The 21686-nt window shown below is 45.5% G+C and overlaps 1 protein-coding gene across 3 annotated transcripts in view; it reads right to left on the minus strand.

Moving 5' to 3' along the window:
• Positions 1-287: 287 nt before the first annotated feature.
• Positions 288-21686, minus strand: part of LOC139159800 (zinc finger protein with KRAB and SCAN domains 7-like) — a 52177-nt gene continuing 30778 nt past the window's right edge. For 2 of the 3 annotated variants that reach the window (XM_070737190.1, XM_070737192.1), the window contains 5 exons: positions 16376-16822; positions 13647-14018; positions 11061-11732; positions 6650-7689; positions 288-3312 (listed from right to left, as the gene is read on the minus strand). In XM_070737190.1, the coding sequence (XP_070593291.1) occupies positions 6665-7689; positions 11061-11732; positions 13647-14018; positions 16376-16822 (2516 nt within the window). In that variant the 3' untranslated portion in view covers positions 288-3312; positions 6650-6664. The remainder of the gene's footprint in view (positions 3313-6649; positions 7690-11060; positions 11733-13646; positions 14019-16375; positions 16823-21686) is intronic. The other variant, XM_070737191.1, reaches the window with a different exon arrangement.

Here is a 21686-nt window from a genome sequence, read left to right on the forward strand (position 1 = left end):
GGTCACCGATTTACATGAATTAGTCCCCCACCCCCTTAGGATAGGAAATTATTTTATTGATTAAATGTTTGCTGTCTGTTTCACCAGGAAATATTGTCAATATTAAGTAAGAATGTTTGCAGAGAGATGGGTTGTTGGGTTTTTTTTGGTAGGTTTATTAAATTTATCTGCCACACAATTCAAACTGACTCAAGGTGGGTTTAAAATATTTTCAGCCCATTTGGAGCACATAAACTTTTCTAAACCAGCCTAGTGTATTATTAATAAAGGAAAGAAGATTCTTGAAGTTTCAAAGTTGTAAAAAAAAGTTTTATTGTTGACTGCACCAACAAGCTTTCCCAATGTGTCACAATTTATACAAGCAAACAGGATTGTGACCCTTACTACTTTGTAATTTTTTCCATTTTCATTCAGATCTAATACCTTTCCAACCTTTTTTTTAAAGGAATGCATAAGCTTGTCAGGTGAGACTCGAAAAATTAGAATATCGTGCAAACGTTCATTTATTTCAGAAATGTAACTTAAAAGGTATAACTTAATATATGAGACTCTAACATGTAAGGCAAGATAGTTCAAGCCGTGATTTGTCATAATTATAATAATTATGGGGTACAACTCATGAAAATCTCAAATCCCCCATCTCAGAAAATTAGAATATGTGATCAATAAAAAAAAGGATTAAAAGAATATGTGGGAATATTTGCACAATATTCTAATTTTTCGAGTTTCACCTGTAGCTCCTATTAAACCAGGATCTTCCAACCTTGGCATTTTTTTAAAAGATGGGAGAACTTCAACTCCCAGAATTCCCCAGCCGGTTGTTATGTGGGATTCTGGGCGTTGAAGTCCACAGGTTCTAAAGTCGTCAAAGTTGGGAGACTCTTCATTAGAACGACTTGAGAATTACCCGGATTAGAAGGGGTTTGACCATCTTCCCAGGATCACGAAAAAACAAATTTTATTCAAGCTATTCGGTCACGTATCTTTCTGCTGTCCCTGAATTATGTTTAACTTTGGCCCTCAGGCGAAACGTAGAACCTCCATGTAAAGAGGCAGGATACCCGTGCACATTAGCAGCTTTAGGGATCAGGGAGAGTAGAAAATGACCTATAGGCCTCATGGCTTGATTTTCCTGGAAATACAGTAGTCAGTTGTGAGAGACTGCTGGCCTATGCAAGGCGCTGGTCTACATTCCCCCAGTTTCTCCCCCCTCTTCAATCTTTTTATATTAAGACTTTTTCATCCTTTTCCAAGCCTAAATTACAACCCTGAGATTTCCCAAGTCTCTCTTCCACGTACTAACCAGATCCAACTCGGCTTAGTGTTTCACGATCCGTTTGCTACATTAAACACATTAGAAACCGAACAAAGTTTAAAAAAAACAAAAACGAGGAAGGCTCTTGATTCTTGTATTACAGTTGAGGATAATTGGAAGGAAAAGAAAAAAAGATGTTGTGGAGAGCAAAGAGAGAAAATATGTGTATTGAGTTGGAGAACTTGAGTTAAAAATCCAGTCAGGAATTTTAGTGGCCATCCTTCTAAATCCCCACCCGCCTCCATTTTGGGCCTTTTACAATTTCGCAACTCCTGACAAAATGGCTGCCGGATTGTAGCTGAAACCTTCCCAGCAAGTCGTAGTCCCAAAGTATTTTTTTAACTGTTTTTCTCTCTCAATATTTTGCCCCAAGGTGGTTCTCTGCCATTTCTCCTCTAGATTCCTTCACTCTTTCCCCATGCCAATTCAACCTGCTCAGTTCTGGTTTCTTGTTAATGCTTTGACTATGTCCAGGCCGTGAGCTGAGCCAGGGGCACCAACTTGGCTTGTTTGCTCGCTCTGATTCAGGCTTTAAGTCACTTGGGGGGGGGGGGGTCATAAAACGTTCCGTGTGGGCGAAAGACCATTTGTATCTGCTAAAAACGGCCACCACCCTTGGCAGAAACAACCCAATGCAGATTAAAAGAAAGCTGAAGTAAGATGGAAGTCCTATTTCTCCTCAGGCGAGGCTGTTGTACAGAGAAAGAATGAAGGCCTTTTCTGAAGCTGCGGTAGACCTGAAATAGTCTTATATCTATACTCTTCCAATACCCCACTCAATTCCATACTAGGTGAAGCTTGTGAATGATTTTATTTGGAGTATATTTACAAAGAGGTGGGGTGGTTGTTTTTTTGGAAGAGCGAGAAATGCCCCACTTAGTAAAACGCCTCAGGGCAAGCTTATCTTATAAGGTCTTTAAGCTTCAGGACAAAATGTCAGGACAGAGAGAAGTAATCTGAAAATGGAGTTTTGGCTCAACAAGTTAACGTACAATGTCCCTTTTGCCATTCCTGGAATGGAGATCTTAACAATACAAACCCTTCATTTCCAGTTTCTTACTTTTTTGGACTCCACTCTTTTCCTCAAGTTTTGATTGTAAGTGAGGGTGAAGGAAAAACAAAGTTAGAATATTTAACAATGTATATTTTAGATAGCTTTCCCCATCCATACTTGATAGGGAATTGTGGGGCGTCACTTTAACAGGGAACCTAAGACACAAAACATGATAGGTTTATTGTGACACAAATTGGTTTCTTTAAAAGAAACACCTAGTTGCCTTTAAAGAAAAAACAACTGAACAATTATCGTAATTCGCTGCTCGTCAGGTAACTGCCCAAATCGTTGAAAACGGTTCTTTCCAGGCCTTTTCTTGAAGCGACTGTTGACGTCAAAGTGAGTTTTGAATTATGCTATGAGGCCCATAAAATCAAACTCCTTGTGGGACGATGTGAATTCTCTGCCCACAAAGGTGTACAAAATTAGAGGTTTATGCAACATAGAAAGGGGGCGAAAACCTTGGGAAGAAAAAATGGATGCAATATCTCAAAATATTGTTATACTATTGTTGGCTGACAGCCGAGAATGGACGGACCCCCTCTTCCCACCCTATAATGTCTCCGGAGAATATTTCTGAAGATTCCAAATACTCAAAAGGATGTCAACATCCAAGGCTGGTTGTGGGCGGGAAATAGGATCTGTAAGAAGACGACAGAGTCAGCAGTTCGCCTCTCCTCCTCACCACCAAAAAACCCCCAAAACCCCAGGTTATTGTTGCTGGGTGTTTGATCTGCAGAAATCACGCAGCAGCAGCAACTTCTTCGGAGGTTGCTCATCTCTGGGGATCAAACTGTGCTCGCAGGAAGATTGACAAGTCGGCCTCCTCAGCTGCCAGAAGGGAGAGGATTTTTACGGAAGAGAGGTCCCACGTAGCTTTTGAAGTGCTGTGTTTCTTCTTTCATGAGTGATGAAACTATGCAAGCAGGTGTGTTAAATCAAACTGGGAAGAAAAAGAAAGGAGAGAGAAATAGAGAGAAAAGAAGAGAGACAGAAACAAAGAGGAGAGGAGAAAGAAAGAGAAAATAGAGCGAGAGAGAAAGAAAAGGGGAGGAGAAATAGAGAGAAAGAGGAGAAACAAAAAGAAGCGAGAGAGAAGAGAAAGAAATAGAGGAGAAAGAAATAAGAGAGAAATAGAGGTGAGAGAGGAGAAATAGAAGCGAAAGAGAAGAGAAACAGGCGAGAGGAGAAAGAAATAGAGAAAAAGAGAGAGGAGAAATAAATAGAGAGGAGAAAGAAGTAGAGAGAAAAGAGAAAAATAGAGAGAAGAGAAAGAAATAGAGAGGAGAAAGAAATAAGAGAGAGAGACAGACAGACAGACAGAGGGAAGGGAATAAATCAGCAAAATCAGATACAGGTAGTCTTTGACTTACAACAGTTCATTTAGTGGCCGTTAAAAGTTACGACGGCACTGAAAAAAGTGACTTAGGATCACATTTCACAACTTTTGCAGCATCCCCATGGTCACGTGACATACATACAAATGGTTTGTATTTATGACGGTCACGGTGTCCCAGGGTCATGTCATCACCTCCTTTTACAACCTTCTGACAAAGCCAAGTCAACCGGGAAGCCAGGTTCGCATTACAGCCAGGTTACCAATTTAACAACTAACGGCAAATGATTCACTTAACAGAATTGTAACAAAAGTCGTGAAGCGGGGCAAAACCCGTAACAGATTTCTCCCCCTTAGCGACATAAATTCTGGGCTCAATTGTGATAGTAAGTTGAGGACTTCCCGGACACCTTTGAGTGCCCAGGTTAGGTGTTTCCTGGGTGGCTATATTGATGTTCCAGCCTTTGAATTCCCAAACTTAGCTTATGAGAGAAACAGGGCCACATTTTTTGCCTTAATTCAGAAGACTCTTCAAAGAAACATCAAACTGAAGGGGAATGGGAACTATCATATAGGCCGGTGAGGGTGAACCTATGGCACGTGAGGCATTGCCCTATGTCAGCTCCAGCATGCATACGTGCACTAGCCAGCTGATTTTCGGCCTTGAGGAACACCGCCATTTTATCCTCTGGAGGCGTCAGGGAATCTTCCTTGAAGGCTCCGGAGTGAAACCCCCCCCCCCCCCAGCAAAAAAGGAAGTTCGGAAAAACGGACTTCCTGTTTGCCCGTTGTGCTGTTTTTCACACTCTGGGGCTTCAGGAAGTTTCCCTAAAGGCTCCGTAGTGCGAAAAACAACATAACTGGCAAACCAGAAGTCCATTTTTCGTCTGGTTTGCCCCAGGGACAAGAGGGAGATTGTGCACATGTACAATCCTTCCAATTTCCCTCTTACCTTGTATTTCTCTCTCTTCTTTTTTGTATTCTCTTATTCCCTCATTAAAGGTAGTCCTTGATTTACTTTTCGTTTAGTGACTGCTTAAAGTCACAACGGTACTGGAAAAAAGTGTCTTTGTGACCTTTTTTCCCCTCACACTTTCGACCGATGCAGCTTCCCTACAGTCACATGTTCAAAATTCGGGCGCTGTGCAAGTGACTCGGATTTATGATGGTTGCAGTGTCCCATGGTTGTGTGATCCCCTTTTGCGGCCTTCTGACAATAGCAAAAGCCAGATTCACCTCACAAACGTGCTTTAATGTAACAGTGGCGGCGATTTGCTTAACAACTGTGGCAAGAAAAATTGTAAAACAAGTGGCAAACACGCTTAACCACTACCTCGCTTAGCCAGGAGGAATGTTGTGCTCAATTGTGGTTGTAATTCGAGGCCTACCTGCGTGTTTCTGTTTGTATTTTATAATGGAGTTCAATTAAACACTTTTGGAAAAACAGCATTGATTTCTCCAACGCACTCCATTCACAAACCCATCTTTTTATCACCCACGATATGTTCAAACACAGCTTGAATTTTCTAATGTCCCCTCAGGGACGTCGTTCTGAAAGAAATCTTCTCTACCCTTAGCGCAACAGATTCACCTCAGTGGGGGGGGGAGTGGGGAAACGGGTAGACGAGGGCTCCATTTACTGGCCGCTACTGGGATTGTCGTGGGCGGAGCACGCCCAATGGGCATGCACGCTCCCGTTTGGGCAAGATTTCGCTTCTGCGCATGCGCAACAAGCAAAATCTTGTGCAAGGACCACTCACACATGAGATTTTGCCAATTTTCAGTGATTTCTTTCCTTCCGCACATGCGCAAAAGCAAAAATAGCCAAAAATCGGCAAAATCTCATGTGCGAGAACATCCTCGTGTGAGATTTTACTTGCTGTGCATATGCAGAAGCAAATTCTCATCCATGCACACTTGGGGCGCGGAGATGCATGCGCATCTCTATTTCCGCCCCCGAGACGCCGATCTCAGGCGTACCAGCTTCAACCCACTACTGGAAACTGGACAACTTGCCACAGCCAACTTGCTGCAGGACAATGTAACAATTCTATGCAATTATTTAAAATAAAAGTTTTGACATTCACATTTAATTTTGTCCCTCCTTTTGACCCTCCTTCTGTTTTTATCATTAACATTTTTATTCAGTTATAAAGTAATGTTAAAATACAAAATATATAGGAATACAGAGGGGGGGGAAAGGGGGGAAGGAGAAGTGAGGAAATTTTAGAGTATGATTTATACTTTAATACTTTTTTTTTTTTTTAAATGGAGATAAACATTGGGCCTCATGGAAAAAGAATTAGAGGAAAAATTTGGAAATCTGTTATTAAGTATGTTGACAGCATCAAGACTATTGTTATGCACCAAAATGGAAGCGCGCTTCCGATTCCCACTGTGGACGAATGGTTGCAGAAACTGATGGGAGTTGGCTGAAATGGCAAAACTGACCCCCTGGATTAAAGAAAAGAACATGAGTGCTTTTGTTGCCATGCGGAAACCGCTTCTGAACTTTGTGCTTGATGTGGCAAAGAACGAATCTCTGGACTTTGGGCTTTACCGATTAGACTGACAGATCGATATATAGAAATGGCTTGTTCGTATTATTATGAAAAAGCAAAAAGTTGTTATTTGATGTTAACGCCTCATTTTACTGCAATCTTTCCTCAATTCTCCTTCCCCTTTCCCTCCCCACTGCTTTCCTATTTATTTTGTTATTTTACATTACTTTATAACTTTTGCATCCTTTCTTTAATGGTTCTATTCCACCATTTCTTTGACATTAGGGTAACTCTTGTCCCGTGGCGAATTGTCCTATGGTGAGAGGGCCGTGGCAGGTTGTTCTGCAGTGAGTTCTATGTGGTGGCAAGTTGTCCGTGGTGAATTGCCACAGACCCCACCTCACCCTATTTGTGGGAGTGATCTGGAGCCCGACCAAACTTACGCTTCTCTTTGGAAATCATTTCTGACATTCGTTGCATCTGTCAGGTTTTGCTTCAGCGTCCAGGTTCTGGTGATCGGTCAGCTGACGATCATGGGTGAAGGTTTTCCCACACACAGTACATTCCTGATGCAGATCCTCTGCTGAGACTTTTGGATCCAGTACTGGTTCTTCCCGGCTGTCTATTGGATCTGGCGCTGGTTCTTCCCGGCTGTCCATTGGATCCGGTGCTGATTCTCCCTGGCTGTCCTTTGGATCCGGCTCTGGTTCTTCCCGGCTGTCCATTGGATCCGGTGCTGGTTCTTCCCGGCTGTCCATTGGATCCGGTGCTGATTCTCCCTGGCTGTCCTTTGGATCCAGCTCTGGTTTTTCCTGGCTGTCCATTGGATCTGGCTCTGGTTCTTTCCGGCTGTCCATTGGATCCAGTGCTGGTTCTTCCCGGCTGTCCATTGGATCCGGTGCTGATTCTCCCTGGCTGTCCTTTGGATCCGGCGCTGGTTCTTCCCCGCTGTCCTTTGGATCTGGTGCTGATTCTCCCTGGCTGTCCATTGGATCCGGTGCTGATTCTCCCTGGCTGTCCTTTGGATCCGGCGCTGGTTCTTCCCCGCTGTCCTTTGGATCCGGTGCTGATTCTCCCTGGCTGTCCATTGGATCCGGTGCTGATTCTCCCTGGCTGTCCTTTGGATCCGGCGCTGGTTCTTCCTGGCTGTCCTTTGGATCCGGCGCTGGTTCTTCCTGTCTGACCGCCTTATTTCCTTTATTTTTGGAATAGGCAAATCTTTCCAGCCGGGCTCGGAGTGATAGTTCTGGAGTGTGTTTCTCCTCTTCTTTCGGTTCCTCCACTACCTTCTCTACCTTCACTTCGATGTTCTCCTTCACGCTCTCTTCTGTTTTCTGGCACTCCTCGGCTGCCTTTTTCCTTTGCTGGTACTTGTACTGGTGCCAATGTTCACGCAACGCCGTGCTCGCTGCGGATGCTGCTGCCGACCGACGACCTATTTTCTTCACATGGACTTCAGCGGTTTTCTTTGGTTCCTCATAACCTGCCGAGACAAAGGAACAACTGAAATTTTGTGAGGCCACCAGGGGGAAAAGAAGCGTCCCTATAACTTCAATTCCCAGAATTCCCCAGTTGTCATGCCTGAGAAACACTGGAACTAATGGAGCGTTTCAACACCTACAAAAAGATATTGACAAAATTGAACGGGTCCAAAGACGGGCTACAAGAATGGTGGAAGGTCTTAAGCATAAAACGTATCAGGAAAGACTTAATGAACTCAATCTGTATAGTCTGGAGGACAGAAGGAAAAGGGGGGACATGATCGAAACATTTAAATATATTAAAGGGTTAAACAAGGTCCAGGAGGGAAGTGTTTTTAATAGGAAAGTGAACACAAGAACAAGGGGACACGATCTGAAGTTAGTTGGGGAAAAGATCAAAAGCAACGTGAGAAAATATTATTTTACTGAAAGAGTAGTAGATGCTTGGAACAAACTTCCAGCAGACGTGGTTGGTAAATCCACAGTAACTGAATTTAAACATGCCTGGGATAAACATAGATCCATTGTAAGATAAAATACAGGAAATAGTATAAGGGCAGACTAGATGGACCATGAGGTCTTTTTCTGCCGTCAGTCTTCTATGTTTTTAATAGCACTTAAGACTGATATACCGCTTCCCATTGCTCTCTATGCGGTTTACAGAGTCAGCTTATTTATTTTATTTTTATTTTATCTATGCTGCCCAACTCCACAGAGCCTGGGTGGCGCAGTGGTTAGAGTACAGTACTGCAGCCTACTTCTGCTGATCTGCCAGCAGTTTGGCAGATCGAATCTCAGTAGGCTCAAAGTTGACTCAGCCTTCCAAGGTCGGTAAAATGAGGAGCCAGATTGTTGGGGGCAATATGCTTAACTCTTGTGTAAACCGCTTAGAGAGGGCTGTAAAGCACTGCGAAGCAGTATATAAGTCTAATGCTAAGGACTCTGGGCGGCTTATAATAAAAAAGCAATTAAAAGTCAGTTTAAGAATATATTAATAGCCCTTCATCAAACCATGCATATCTCTCAAACCACTCATGGTGGGATCTGGATAGTGACCTCATTCGATCAACGGCCCCAGGCCTGCCAGAAAAACCAGGTCTTTATCACTTTCAAGAAGGCCAGTAGGGTGGGGGTAGTATGGATCTCCGGAGGCAGTTCGTTCCAGAGTGTCGGAGCCGCCACAGAGAAGGCCCTTCCCCCGGCCCCGCCAGCCATTGCTTGTAGACGGGACCCACAGAAGGCCCATTCTGTGGGCCCTTATTGGTCGCTGGGACCTGTGTGGTAGAAGGGGGTCCCGAAGATAGTCTGGTCCTATGGCAACACCTTGAATTGCGTCTGGAGACTGACTGGGAGATACTGCAGCTTGCACAGAGTTGGAGTGCTGTGGGTTTATCTCGGTGCACCCACAATAGCTTGCGGGGCTGAATTCTGGACCAACTGAAGTCTCTGAACGCTTTTCAAGGTTAGACCCATGTAGTGCGCATTGCAGTAGTCAAGGCGTGAGGTGATAAGGGCATGAGTGACCGTGCGAAGACCCTCTAGGTAGGGTTGCAAAAGGCGCACCAGGTGAACCTGTGCAAAGGTCCCACTAGCCACAGCTGAGAGATATTGATCTAATTCAATGCCTGGTGAAGGCGAAAACAGCTTCCAGCCCCCTGGAGGCCCCCTGGAGGCCGAAAACAGCCTGTTTCCCAACTTCTGGTCGGCCCAGTAGGCTCATGTTTTGTCCTCCCCAGACTCCAAAGGCTTCCCTGGAGCCAGGGGAGGGTACGAACACCCTCCCCCACCCCCTGGAAGCCAAAACCTCCCTCCCAAAAATGATTGGCACAGTGGAGCTTAGCTAGGGCAACAGCTCGTGTGCCAGCAGATATGGCTCCGTGTGCCACCTGTGGCACCCGTGCCATAGATTCGCCATCACTGGACTAGATCACTGTTTTTCAACCAGTCAGGTGTGCTGCGAAGAAGGAAGCTTAGCTTCCAGTCTCGCAATTTTTTGCTAAGGGGGCGAAGAGGAAAAAGTTGCGAGACCAGAAGCTAAGCTTCCTTCTTCGCGCCTTCCAGGTTTTCCGGCAGCTGCAGCGTCATACTTGGCTGGAGCTTCCCTGGCGGCGGCAGGTGAGATTTGGGGCTCGGCGGGAGGGCGCTAGCAGCAGCGGACAGAGGCAGCAGCCACGGGGCAGCGGCTGCAAACAGTCGGCAACAGCGTACACCATGCCAGCAACAGCGGCATCGGGCAGTAGGCATGGGGCAGCGGCAGGCCGATTGGCTGCAAGCAGGAGCTGCAGGATGGAGGCATCAATGGTGGCGGCTGGACATGTTGCTGGATGCCGTACATGCTGGCGCTGCGGGGCTGGCACTGGCCCGCTGGCTGAGTCAGGACAGAGGTGCCAGCCCTGCTCCCATGCCCAGCGCAAGCATGTACGACATCCAGCAACACGTCCAGCCGCCGTCATCGGTGCCTCCGCCCTGGAACACCCGCTCACAGCTGTCTGCCCTGCCGCTGCCCCACCATTACTGCCCAATGCCGCTGTTGCCGGTATGGTGTACGAGAAAGAGAGTGATAGCGAGAGAGAGAGAGAGAAAGAGAGAGGGGGAGAGAGAAAGAAAGCAAGAGAGAAAGTCAGAGAGTGAGCAAGAGAGGGAGAAAGCAAGCAAGACAGAAAGACAGAGAAAGAGAGAAAGAGAGTGAGCAAGTGAGAGAAAGCAAGCAAGAGAGAAAGAGAGAAAGAAAGCAAGAGAGAAAGAGAGTGAGCAAGAGAGAGAAAGCAAGAGAGAAAGCAAGAGAGAGAAAGAGAAAGACAGCGAGGGAGAGAAAAGGAGAGGAAGGGATAGAGAAAAAAAGGGAGAAAAAAGAGAAATGAGAAAATGATTTAGGCAGAGAATGAGAAGAGAGAGAAACAAAAGAGAGAGAAGTGACTCTTGATTTAAATCATATGATAAAAAGCACCCAAAGAATAAGAGAGAAAACAACCCCAGCCCTCACCTTTTTTTGGAAATGGTTCAACACACACACACACACAAGGGGGGGGGAGGAGACAGGGATGGAAAAAGAGAGGAGAGTGTCTTAGAGTGTTATTTTGTGTCATTTTGGTTCCTGGTGTGCCCCAGGATTTTGTAAATGTAAAAAATGTGCCGCGGCTCAAAAAAGGTTGAAAATCACTGGACTAGATAATGTGTTTAATCCTGCGATTGAAGGAGCTGCAGCCCTACACTTAAATTTGGCTTATTTTGGGTGGAGTGGGGTAAGGATTATACCAGGCAGACGCAATAAAAAAACACGCTAGCTCTTATTTTTGGGGCAGGTCTCATTTCCGGGGAAACAGGGTAGGGCTTATGCCTAAATCGACAAAAGAGTTCAAAACCAGGCACCAACCTCTGTTTATCTCTTTATCCATGGTGTAAGAGGGCCTTCTGACCTTAACGCTTTCGCTGCTGCGCTTGTGGACTAGTTTGTGCCTGGCAAGGTTCACGTTCCTCTTGAAACATTTCCCACACTCCTCACACGTGAAAGACTTCTCGCTTTCTCCCACGTGGGCCCTCATGTGTAAGAGGTGAGTGGATAGTTTATAGGTTTTGTGCCCACACTTGGAGCAGGTGTATTTCCTTTCTCCTTGGGTTTTTTTTAGACTTTTCATGGGTTTCTTCTGCGCCTTGTGCGTTTTCAGGTGTATTTTGAGGAAGGAAGGGTGGACGAAGATTTTCTCGCAATCCGGGCACTGGTAAGGCTTCCCGTTCGGGTGAGCGCTTTTGTGCCGTATGAGGTCGGACAGGTAATAGGTACGCTGCCCGCAATCCAGACACAAGTGTTTCTTCTCGAGACCTTCATACCGGCTCTTTTTCACATTGTTCGCGGGACCGGCGGATTTGCCTTTCCCGTTCCATTCCCTGGAACGGAGCGAGGGCGAGGCCTTCAACCTGTTAGCCGCAGACCTGGGAGGAGCGGCAGCCGGGGAGCGTTTGGATGACTTCTTCGGCCCATTCTGCAACCCCGCTTCATGCCGCGGAGGCTTCTTCTTACCCAAGAAGTTAATCAACTCCTCATCATCTGTGGGGAGAAAAAACAGAAATGGATCATGTTGTGGTTAGCTCTGGCCCGGCTCCTGCCCCAAGGAATGCGGAGGTGGGGGAAACATCCACATGCCGCAGGCCTGTTTTGCTTCCGATGGAATCTGCTAACAAAGTCTCCTCTGACCAAGGAAACGTGAGTGACAGGGAAGAGGGGAGAGTTTGGCAGACAGCCCAGGAGATCAATCATCTGTATCATCCTTGGATTCTGAACAAGAGTTAATGACACATCCACGCATGCGTAGAGTGATGCATAGGAGACAACAACTGAAGGATTATTACAAGAGAAAATGAGGCCACCTGTGGTTGGGTGGGGCTGCTGTAATTAGTGCTACAGATAAAAGTGCAACCTGGTGTTTTAGCCTCATGGCAGTTTATCTGATTCATTGTTTCGTCAAGATCGTGGTTTTTGTGCTGTTTGTGTGTGGACTCTCTGGACTTTAGAATTGGACTCAATTTCCCAGTTATTGGGTGAGCGACTGGACTGCATTTAACCTGTGCCTTGCGTGTACCAGAAAATCCCTTTGACATTTAAAAAGGGAGCTGCTTTTTTTTCTGTTTATAAAAACTTTTGGGTTTTCCTTTTATCGTGTGGTGTGTGTCTTCCTGGACTAATTACCCTGTAATTACAGGCGGTTGAAACACGCCGGCAGAACAGGTTCAGATCATGGAAAATAGGCAAAACAAGCCCTACTTCTGATTTGATCCTCCAGGGATTTGCAAATTCACCTTTGCAGCCAAAATAACAAGGAAAGAAATGTATTTTCTTACTCTGCGGTCAGATGCAGATTTTGTATTTTACTCCATCGCCCTCAAACTGGAAACCCTTCCCCTTACTTCACTGTGCTCTAAACTACACTTGTTGGCTTTTATTCTGAAATTTCTAAGAATGGAGGTTTTGTCTACATTTATTTACAGTGTTCCCTCGATTTTCGCGGGTTTGAACTTCGCAAATAGCCTATACCATGGTCTTTCAAAAAATATTAATTAAAAAATGCTTCGTGGTTTTTTCCCTATACCATGGTTTTTCCCACCCGATGACGTCATATGTCATCGCCAAACTAATAATTTTTGCAAATAAATAACAAAAAAAATAATTATTGTTAATAAATAATTATGTTTATAAATATCAGGATCACTGTCTTATTCAATGGTGAGTACCAGTAATAAGGGTGAGTAAATGGTTGTTAAGGGAATGGGAAATGGTAATTTAGGGGTTTAAAGTGTTAAGGGATGGCTTGTGATACTGTCCATAGCCAAAAATGGTGTATTTACTTCCGCATCTCTACTTCGCGGAAATTCGACTTTCGCGGGTGGTCTCGGAACGCATCCCCCGGGAAAATCGAGGGAACACTATATTATTATTTATTAATTTGGCTTCTATGCCATGGGACTCAGGGCTGCTTATAACAATATAAAACACAATATAATACAATAATGGAAGAAGTCAATATTAATGTTAAAATAAACATATTAAAATAATAAAGCAATAAAAACCTATTGAAAAAACCCACAACAATCCAATCCAATCAATCATGGTGGTTAAAGCAGGCACGATTCCCTCAGGTATCATTTGTTGGGGGTCAAGGGAAAGGGAGGGTCTTGCCTTCTCTTTCTGCTCAAGATCCCCATGGACAATTGGTGGGCCACTGTGTGACACAGAATGCTGGACTCAATGGACTTTGGCCTGATTCAGCAGGGCTCTTCTTATGTTCTTATCTTTTTCTCTAATTTTCTGCAATTTTCGGCTCTCTCAGCATGCGCAAAAGCAAAATTGCGCTGGGGACACACAGGTGTGTGAAACGTCACGATGCGCACACAGCGCACTGGTAGGAAAACTTAAGGAACCTGCCCCTGAAATTACATTTGATAAGGACCACCAATTTCTACCTACCACTAAGCGTCACGTCGCATTCGGCAACAACAACGTTGGGCATCGGCGTCTGCTGGTCAAGGGTCTGCTGATTTCTCATGAGGTTTGAGGACCATCCGAAGGAGTTCCCGCAGTCCAAGTATCTGTAAGGTTTTTCCTTGTTATGGATTCTGAAATGCTTCAGGATGTCTCCTAATTTTTCAGCTTGGTAGCCGCACTTTCTGCAGGAATGCATTTTCATGTTCTGGTGTTCGGAGGCCTCGTTCGCAGTTTGTCCTTCCTCCTGACTGACTGTCGGAATAAGCTGATCGCCGCAAATTGGATATTCCCCAGTTTCACCTTCCAATTTGATGTTTTGCTGCGGAGGGCACGTATCTCTCGGCGCTTCCTTCCCTATAAGGACAACCAACAATTTTAAGATTATGCCATGTTGCGAATCTTATCAAGTCTGGCTAACAGCGGCTGATTGGCTTGCTGGTTCAAATCACAGTGAATGTTAGCGCTACGAAGTGAATGCCGTAACAAACCTGGGAATGAATCAACCCGAAAGCAACTTTTCACCAATTGTCTCTCAAGGCAAGAAAGAGCAAAAAATCTCTAACTGGCATCGTAGCTCGGAGAGAGTGCTTGGGAACTGTTCTAATTTATTAACGATACAGACATTTGCATTTCAGAATAAGGCCGCATAAAGACCAGCTGGGTGGCATGAATGTGTGTGCACCAGAACTCATAAGACAGCAGCTAGCCACCACATATGTGCGCACTGGAACCAAGAAGAGCAAGCTGGTCGCCGCGCGCAATGGCCAATTGCTTTCTTCTGAGTTCCAGTGCTCCGGTGCGCACATGCTCCAGTTTCAGCACTTAGTGTGCCAAAAAGGTTAACCATCACTGATTTAGATCATAGTCACTAAGCCCTGAAACCCACCACTTAAGTAGTGGGCTCCTGCCTGTACGGCTAATTGTGCGCAGCTCTGGCACGCGAGTTCGAGCACAAGTTTGCTCCCTGCATCTGTGCAGATAGCAAAATCTCACACAGGACGCACGTTTCGGCGAGTTCTTTTGCGCGGAAGCATGTGTGGAATCAAAAAAGGAAGGATTGAGGGAGGGAGGGAGGAAGAAGGGAGTTTTAGCAATGGGTTTCAGGTGGGGAGGGAGGGAGGAGTCTCCAAACAAGCATGCCCAAAGCTGAAATGCAAAATATCAGAACCTTCCACCAGACGTAGCCTGGCTATACCAGGAGGAGGCAAAGTTGGCTCTTCTGTGACTTGTGGACTTCAACTCCCAGAATTCCTGAGCCAATCATGCTAGCTCGGGAATTCTGGGCATTGAAGTCCACATGTCATGGAAGAGCCAACTTTGCCTACCTCTGGGCTATACCATTGTGAAATTATTAAGTCCTCCAAACAGAGCAGGGGTTGGCAACCTGAGGCTCTGGAGCCGCATGGGGCCCTTTGAGGTTGGCTCCGCCCGTTGCGGCTTTTAGTTCTTTTTGGGGGGGGATATTTTTAGAAATCCGGGCTGAGGAACGATCGCCAGCCACAGCGCACGCTTCCCTTCGGGCGGTCCTCCTTCTTGTGACCCTCTGGCCAGCTGTGGCTGAACCGGGGGCAGGTGCAAGCGTGGGGTGAGCCTCACGTGAAGGCCAAAGTGCAGGAAAGGCAGGTGGAGGGTGTGTGGCTGCCCACAAGTGGCCAGGACGTCACGAGAGGGAAAAGAGGAGGAGGGTCGCCGGAGAGTGCAGGAGCAAAGCAACCCCTGTACCTGCCTTTGCTCGCTTGGGGGTGTCTCCATGCATGCGGCTCAGGAGCCACAGGTTGCCGACTCCTGCTCTATTAGAAAGAAAATGTTATGTTTTCTGGCAGTTCGACATTATTGCTCAGTTCTAACACTCTATCGACTTTTGCTTTACGCTCTGCGTATTTCTGTGTTTTTGAAGGCATGTCTTTCATAACATTTAAACACAGGTAGTCCTTGACTTACAACAACACCTCATTTAGTGACCGTTCAAAGTTACAACGGCACTGCAAAAAAGTGACTTAGGATCAGTTTTCACAGTTGCAACCTTCGTAGCATCCCCACGATTGTGCGATCGAAATTCAGGTGCTTGGCCTTTGGTTCATACATACGACAGGGTGTCCAGGGGGAAAGCATTTTGAAATTCCCTGATATTTCCCTGTAACTTGCAATCTAGTTAAGGCGCGGTCTTGGATGAGGTCGTACCAAACGGCTAAGCCGTGGAGAAATATCGGGAGCTGAGGAAGCAAGTTGTTGCCACAGTTATGCTCGTTTTTGCTTGACTCTGCCAGGCAGCGCAATCAGATTTTTTTAGATGATTTTTTCCTGACTTTTAAACATTTTAATAGTTTGTTTTGCCCCCCGATTTATTCCGTTTTTTCCACGAATTCCCTGATATTTCCCGAACCTCTGATTTCCCTGACAATTCCCTGATTTCCCTGTTTTCCAAGTTTGCTGGACACCCTGAGTACAAGATGAACAACAGTGCTCTATAAAGACCGATGGGTTGTCTCATCACATCATCAACATTTTACTGGTAAGCGCTGAATAATAATAAGAGATGTTGGGAAAAAATCCTGAAGAATTGTCTCGATATATTGGCAAGAAAATTGCTCAGGGTAGAAAATGTCACATCAGGCATAAAGGACAACATAATAAAAGGCAGAGAGAGAGAGGAGGAGGGGGGGAAAAAAAGATAGAATGATTCATTATTAGCCAGGTCATCACACACCTACCTCTACTGGTCATCTCCTCTACAAAAACGGAATCGGGAATGGGCCTCTTTTTACAATAGGCAGCGCCTTTCTCGTGCCGATAAGGATGGGGCGAGGGCCTGCTGAAGGCTTTCCCACAATCAGAGGAATTGTAGGGCCTGTCCCCCGGGAGGACGGTGCTGCGCTTAATGGTTTTGGAGAGCACGGTAGCTCTACGGTCGCAATCCTCGGGGCCCTTGGACTTCCCTTTCTGAGGGCTCGGGAGTTTCTTCAGCATCACCTTTAAGGTTTTCAGCCCATATATTTGAGAGCGCTCCACTTCTCGGGACTTCCTCCGACGCAGCCTGGACACGGGGCTTGCATCGCTGACAGCAATCAGCGAAGCCGTGGAGAGCTCTCCCAGCAATTCCAGAGGGGACTTTTGCTCCTGCGTAGAATTGCTTTGGCCCTGATTAGGTTCTCTGGCACCTATGGGAACAAATAGATTGGTGTACAACCACCTGCATTAGCAATAAGAGATGGGGAAAGGGGGGGGGGGAGGAGGGGTGTGTGGAGGAGAAACTACTTCCAGGGAGCACAGAAGAGAAGGGTGGCAGAATAAAGAACCGGGGAGTGGACCAGCTATTTGTAATTCCTCTCCAGACAAGAGGAGGGCTTGAGATCACCCACAAGTGCTCCGGGCATCTATACTGCATGAGGAGATGGTTAAGACCAGTGGTCACCGGTGGGATTGAAGCAGTGGGAGATGAGAGATTCCCATCTGTGTACAAACCACGGTCAGTGCCTTTAAGAGGAGACCGGGTTTGAATACGTCCTTGTTATATTTTCTGGCAGCTCGACGTTATCGTTCTAATATTCTATCCGAAACTCCTTGTTTGCTGCTTTTCGGATAGCAGGGATCTTTGTGATGGCCCAGGGCATGGCACAGAGATAACACAAAACAGCTGGCAGTTCAAACCCGCCCTGTTAGTGCTTCAAATCTCCCCTAAACAAACCTGAAACAGACTCTGGTTGCAATCAGTCCAGCCCAGCGCTATCTGCACCAAGACGACCCCAAATTTATTTAACAAAACAAGGAGTTCAGGGAGCAAGAGATTCAGATAATCAAGTGGATGGAATTCTTGGCAAGTTCAAACATCGGCACACAGCATTCTAGGAACTCAAGTGTTTGTTCTCGACAAATGCCCCTCCGCACAGCATCTCCTTAAGTCTCATTCCCCAGGTGTGCCTGGTGAAGCTGGGCGGGGCACTCTCCTCATGAGTGGCCTCCTCCATCTGAGCTGATCCTGCCTCCTCTGCACTCTCCAAGCCCTTGCTTCAGAAGGGGATGGTCTGTGCCCCCCATCTGAGCTCTGTCTCTCCTCCCTGCCTCCAGGCGTTGCTAATTCCTGGACTGTCTCTGCCCTTCCCAAATTTCCTGGACTGACTCTGCCCTTCCCAAAATTCCTCCTAGGCCCTCTCGCTTTCAGTTCTTGTTCCAGCTCATCTTCCAAACTTCCAGCAGACATGGTAGATAAATCCACAGTAACTGAATTTAAACATGCCTGGGATAAACGTATATCCATCCTAAGATAAAATACAGGAAATAGTATAAGGGCAGACTAGATGGACCATGAGGTCTTTTTCAGCCGTCAGTCTTCTATGTTTCTATATTTCTATGTTCCGCCAATGAGTCAGACTCTGATGGGGGCATGACAGATCTTCAAAATGGCAAGATTTACTACATTGGGTGAGATTACTTCAATCCTTGGTGATAGATGTTTTAAATACAAAGATAAGGACAATACTTTTTTGTATTTTTGTAATATTTTTGTAATATTTACAAAAGAGACATTAAAATCTAGGGGGGGAGGGATTGTGAGGCAAGACAAATAAAAATTAGTGAGGAAAGACAAACAAAAGTTAGTGAAGAAAAAAAATCAAGCGCCAGGATATTATTTGAGGGGAGGTAAATGTCAAGATTATTAAAAAATAAAGGGAAGGGAAATAAAAAGTTCAAGATTGTTAAAAGGAAAGAATATATAATTGTTTTATTTAATCAAGGTTAAAAGATACCTTGTTTCCAGTAAGCCTTGGGGGACCTTGGCTGACCAAGACTGAAAAATGAAACTTTTAAATGGATGAGATATGGGAGAAAAGAACTTTTATTCTAGTTTAAGATGATGAGTTGCTAAAACTGTACTACCCCAAGAAAAGGAATTTTTAAAAATACACCAACTAATGAATGGAGACAAGCATAAAGAGTCAGCTGGTAACCTTAACTGAACAAGTCATGCTGGCTAGGGAATTCCTGGAGTTGTAATCTACCCATCTTAAAATTGCTGAGGTTGAGAAATTGTGATTTGTTGGCTTGTAATTAGTGTTGGGCGAACCGAACTTGCACAGTTCGGGTTCGTAACGAACTTTGCGGTGTTCGGCATGCCGAACCGGAACTTTTTTAAAAGTTAGGGTTCGGCGTTCACTCGCTGACATAGATAGGCTTTATCCAGAGGACTGTGTCTCCAAGCCTTCCAACAGCGCAACAATCAAGTTGTAATTGAGTCCATCCATCTTGCCGCCGTCTTCATCTCTTTCCTTCCAAGTGTGGCTGTGCACAGTATTTTCTGCGGTCTTCCCTAACACCAAAGTTACATCCGTACTCTTTCTATCCCGCTTCTTCAAAATTTTGTTTGCACTTCTATAGTACCACAGGTGAAATCACTGCCTGTGAATTCTCATCTTTCTAAGGGATTAAAACTACTCCAATGCACTCTGCAAGGAACAATGTAGCTTGGTGGGACCCAGAGGAAGAGCCTTCTCTGTGGTGGCCCCGGCCCTCTGGAACCAACTCCCCCCAGAGATTAGAATTGCCCCCACCCTCCTTGCCTTTCGAAAGCTGCTTAAAACCCACCTCTGCCGCCAGGCATGGGGGAACTGAGATACTCTTTCCCCCTAGACCTTTACAATTTTATGCATGGTATGTCTGTCTGTATGATTGGTTTTTATATAATGGGTTTTTAACTGTTTTTAGTATTGGATTTTGTTATATACTGTTTTATTGCTGTTGTTAGCCGCCCCGAGTCTGCGGAGAGGGGTGGCATACAAATCCAATAAACAAACAAACAAACAAACAAAGACCACTGCAATGGGTCGGAAATGCCCGTTTTTGACTGATGCTACCGTAAGTTATTATAAAACTATCTGGAAGATCCTGGATTCAGGTGCAATTCAAAAATGCTACAGCAGCGTGACAGCCTGGCCTCTGCATTATGGGACAGCTTTTCTCCAGGACCGAGTCTGACTTTCCAGAAGCTTTTAAAGACTGAACTCTTGCAGGGAAACTTCAGAGAATGATTGTTCACTGTTTTTACCCAGACACGGATGGAAGACAATGCTTGTAGCTCAGAACTGACATGAAGGGTCCTTCGTGATCTTTGAGCTTGAGAAATGTTTTCTTGCAGATGTTTCACTACCAAACTAGGTAGCTTCATCAGTGCTGTACCGTATACATTACTTAGCATTAGCCACTAATTCTACTGTAGTACGATGCCAGAGGAGAAGGATTTGATGAAAGGAAGGAAGGAAGGAAGGAAGGAAGGAAGGAAGGAAGGACTTTATGTATGGTATGTTTGTATGTATTTTTGGTTTTATAATAAGGGTTTTTTAGTTGTTTTAGTATTGGATTGTTACATGCTGTTTTTTTATCACTGTTGTTAGCCGCCCCGAGTCTACGGAGAGGGGCGGCATACAAATCCAATAAAAATAAAATAAGTAAAGGAATAAAGGAAGGAAGGAAGGATTGAGGGAAGGAAGGAAGGAAGCAGGGAATTTTAGCAATGAGTTTCAGGTGGGGAAGGAGGGAGGAGTCTCCAAACAAGCAAACAAAGCTGAAATGCAAAATATCAGGGCCATCCACCAGACGTAGCCTGGCTATACCAGGAGTAGGCAAACTTGGCTCTTCTGTGACTTGTGGACTTCAACTCCCAGAATTCCTGAGCCAATCATGCTAGCTCGGGAATTCTGGGAATTGAAGTCCACATGTCATGGAAGAGCCAACTTTGCCTACCTCTGGGCTATACCATTGTGAAATTATTAAGTCCTCCAAACAGAGCAGGGGTTGGCAACCTGAAGCTCTGGAGCCGCATGGGGCTCTTTGAGGTTGGCCCCGCCCGTTGTTGCTTTTAGTTCTTTTTGGGGGGATATTTTTAGAAATCCGGGCTGAGGAACGATCCCCAGCCACAGCGCACGCTTCCCTTCGGGCGGTCCTCCTTCTCATGACCCTCTGGCCAGCTATGGCTGAACCAGGGGCAGGTGCAAGCGTGGGGAGAGCCTCACGTGAAGGCCAAAGTGCAGGAAAGGCAGGTGGAGGGTGTGTGGCTGCCCACATAGAAACATAGAAGACTGACGGCAGAAAAAGACCTCATGGTCCATCCAGTCTGCCCTTATACTATTTCCTGTGTTTTATCTTAGGATGGATATATGTTTATCCCAGGCATGTTTAAATTCAGTTACTGTGGATTTATCTACCACGTCTGCTGGAAGTTTGTTCCAAGCATCTACTACTCTTTCAGTAAAATAATACTTTCTCATGTTGCTTTTGATCTTTCCCCCAACTAACTTCAGATTGTGTCCCCTTGTTCTTGTGTTCACTTTCCTATTAAAAACACTTCCCTCCTGGACCCTATTTAACTCTTTAGCATATTTAAATGTATCGATCATGTCCCCCCTTTTCCTGCTGTCCTCCAGACCAGTGTTTCCCAACCTTTTTTGAGCCGCGGCACATTATTCATATTTTCAAAATCCTGGGGAACATTCTCTCTCTCCATCCCTCTTTCTTTCTTCCTCTCTTTTTTGCTCTCTCTCTCTCCCTCCTTCCCTTCCTCTATGTCTTTCTCTCTCCCTTGCTCTTTCTCTTGCTATCTCTTTCTTGCTTTTTTCTCTCTTTCTTGCTCTCTCTCTCTCTTTCACTGTCTCTTGCTATATGTCTCTTTCTTTCTCTTTGCCTCTCTTGCTATCTCTCTTTCTTTCTCTCTCTTTCTCTCTCTCTGTCTCTCTTGCTATGTCTCTCTTTCTTTTTCTCTCTCTCTGCCTCTCTTGCTATGTCTCTTTCTCTCTCTTTCTCTTTCTCTATCTCTCTTTCTCTGCCTTTCTTGCTGTCTCTCTTTCTCGCTCTGTCTCTCTTTCTCTGCCTCTCTTGCTATGTCTCCCCTTCTCTCTCTCTCTCTGCCTCTCTTATATGTCTCTCTTTTTCTCTCTCTCTCTCAGCTGACTGCAAGCGGGAGCCCTGACGGCGGCTGCTGGATGTGCTGCTGGACACCCTATATGCCAGGCCCGCAGCGCCAGCATGTACGAC

This window comes from Erythrolamprus reginae, chromosome 2, assembly GCF_031021105.1.
Source record: "Erythrolamprus reginae isolate rEryReg1 chromosome 2, rEryReg1.hap1, whole genome shotgun sequence".
In the NCBI taxonomy this organism is placed as follows: domain Eukaryota; kingdom Metazoa; phylum Chordata; class Lepidosauria; order Squamata; family Dipsadidae; genus Erythrolamprus; species Erythrolamprus reginae.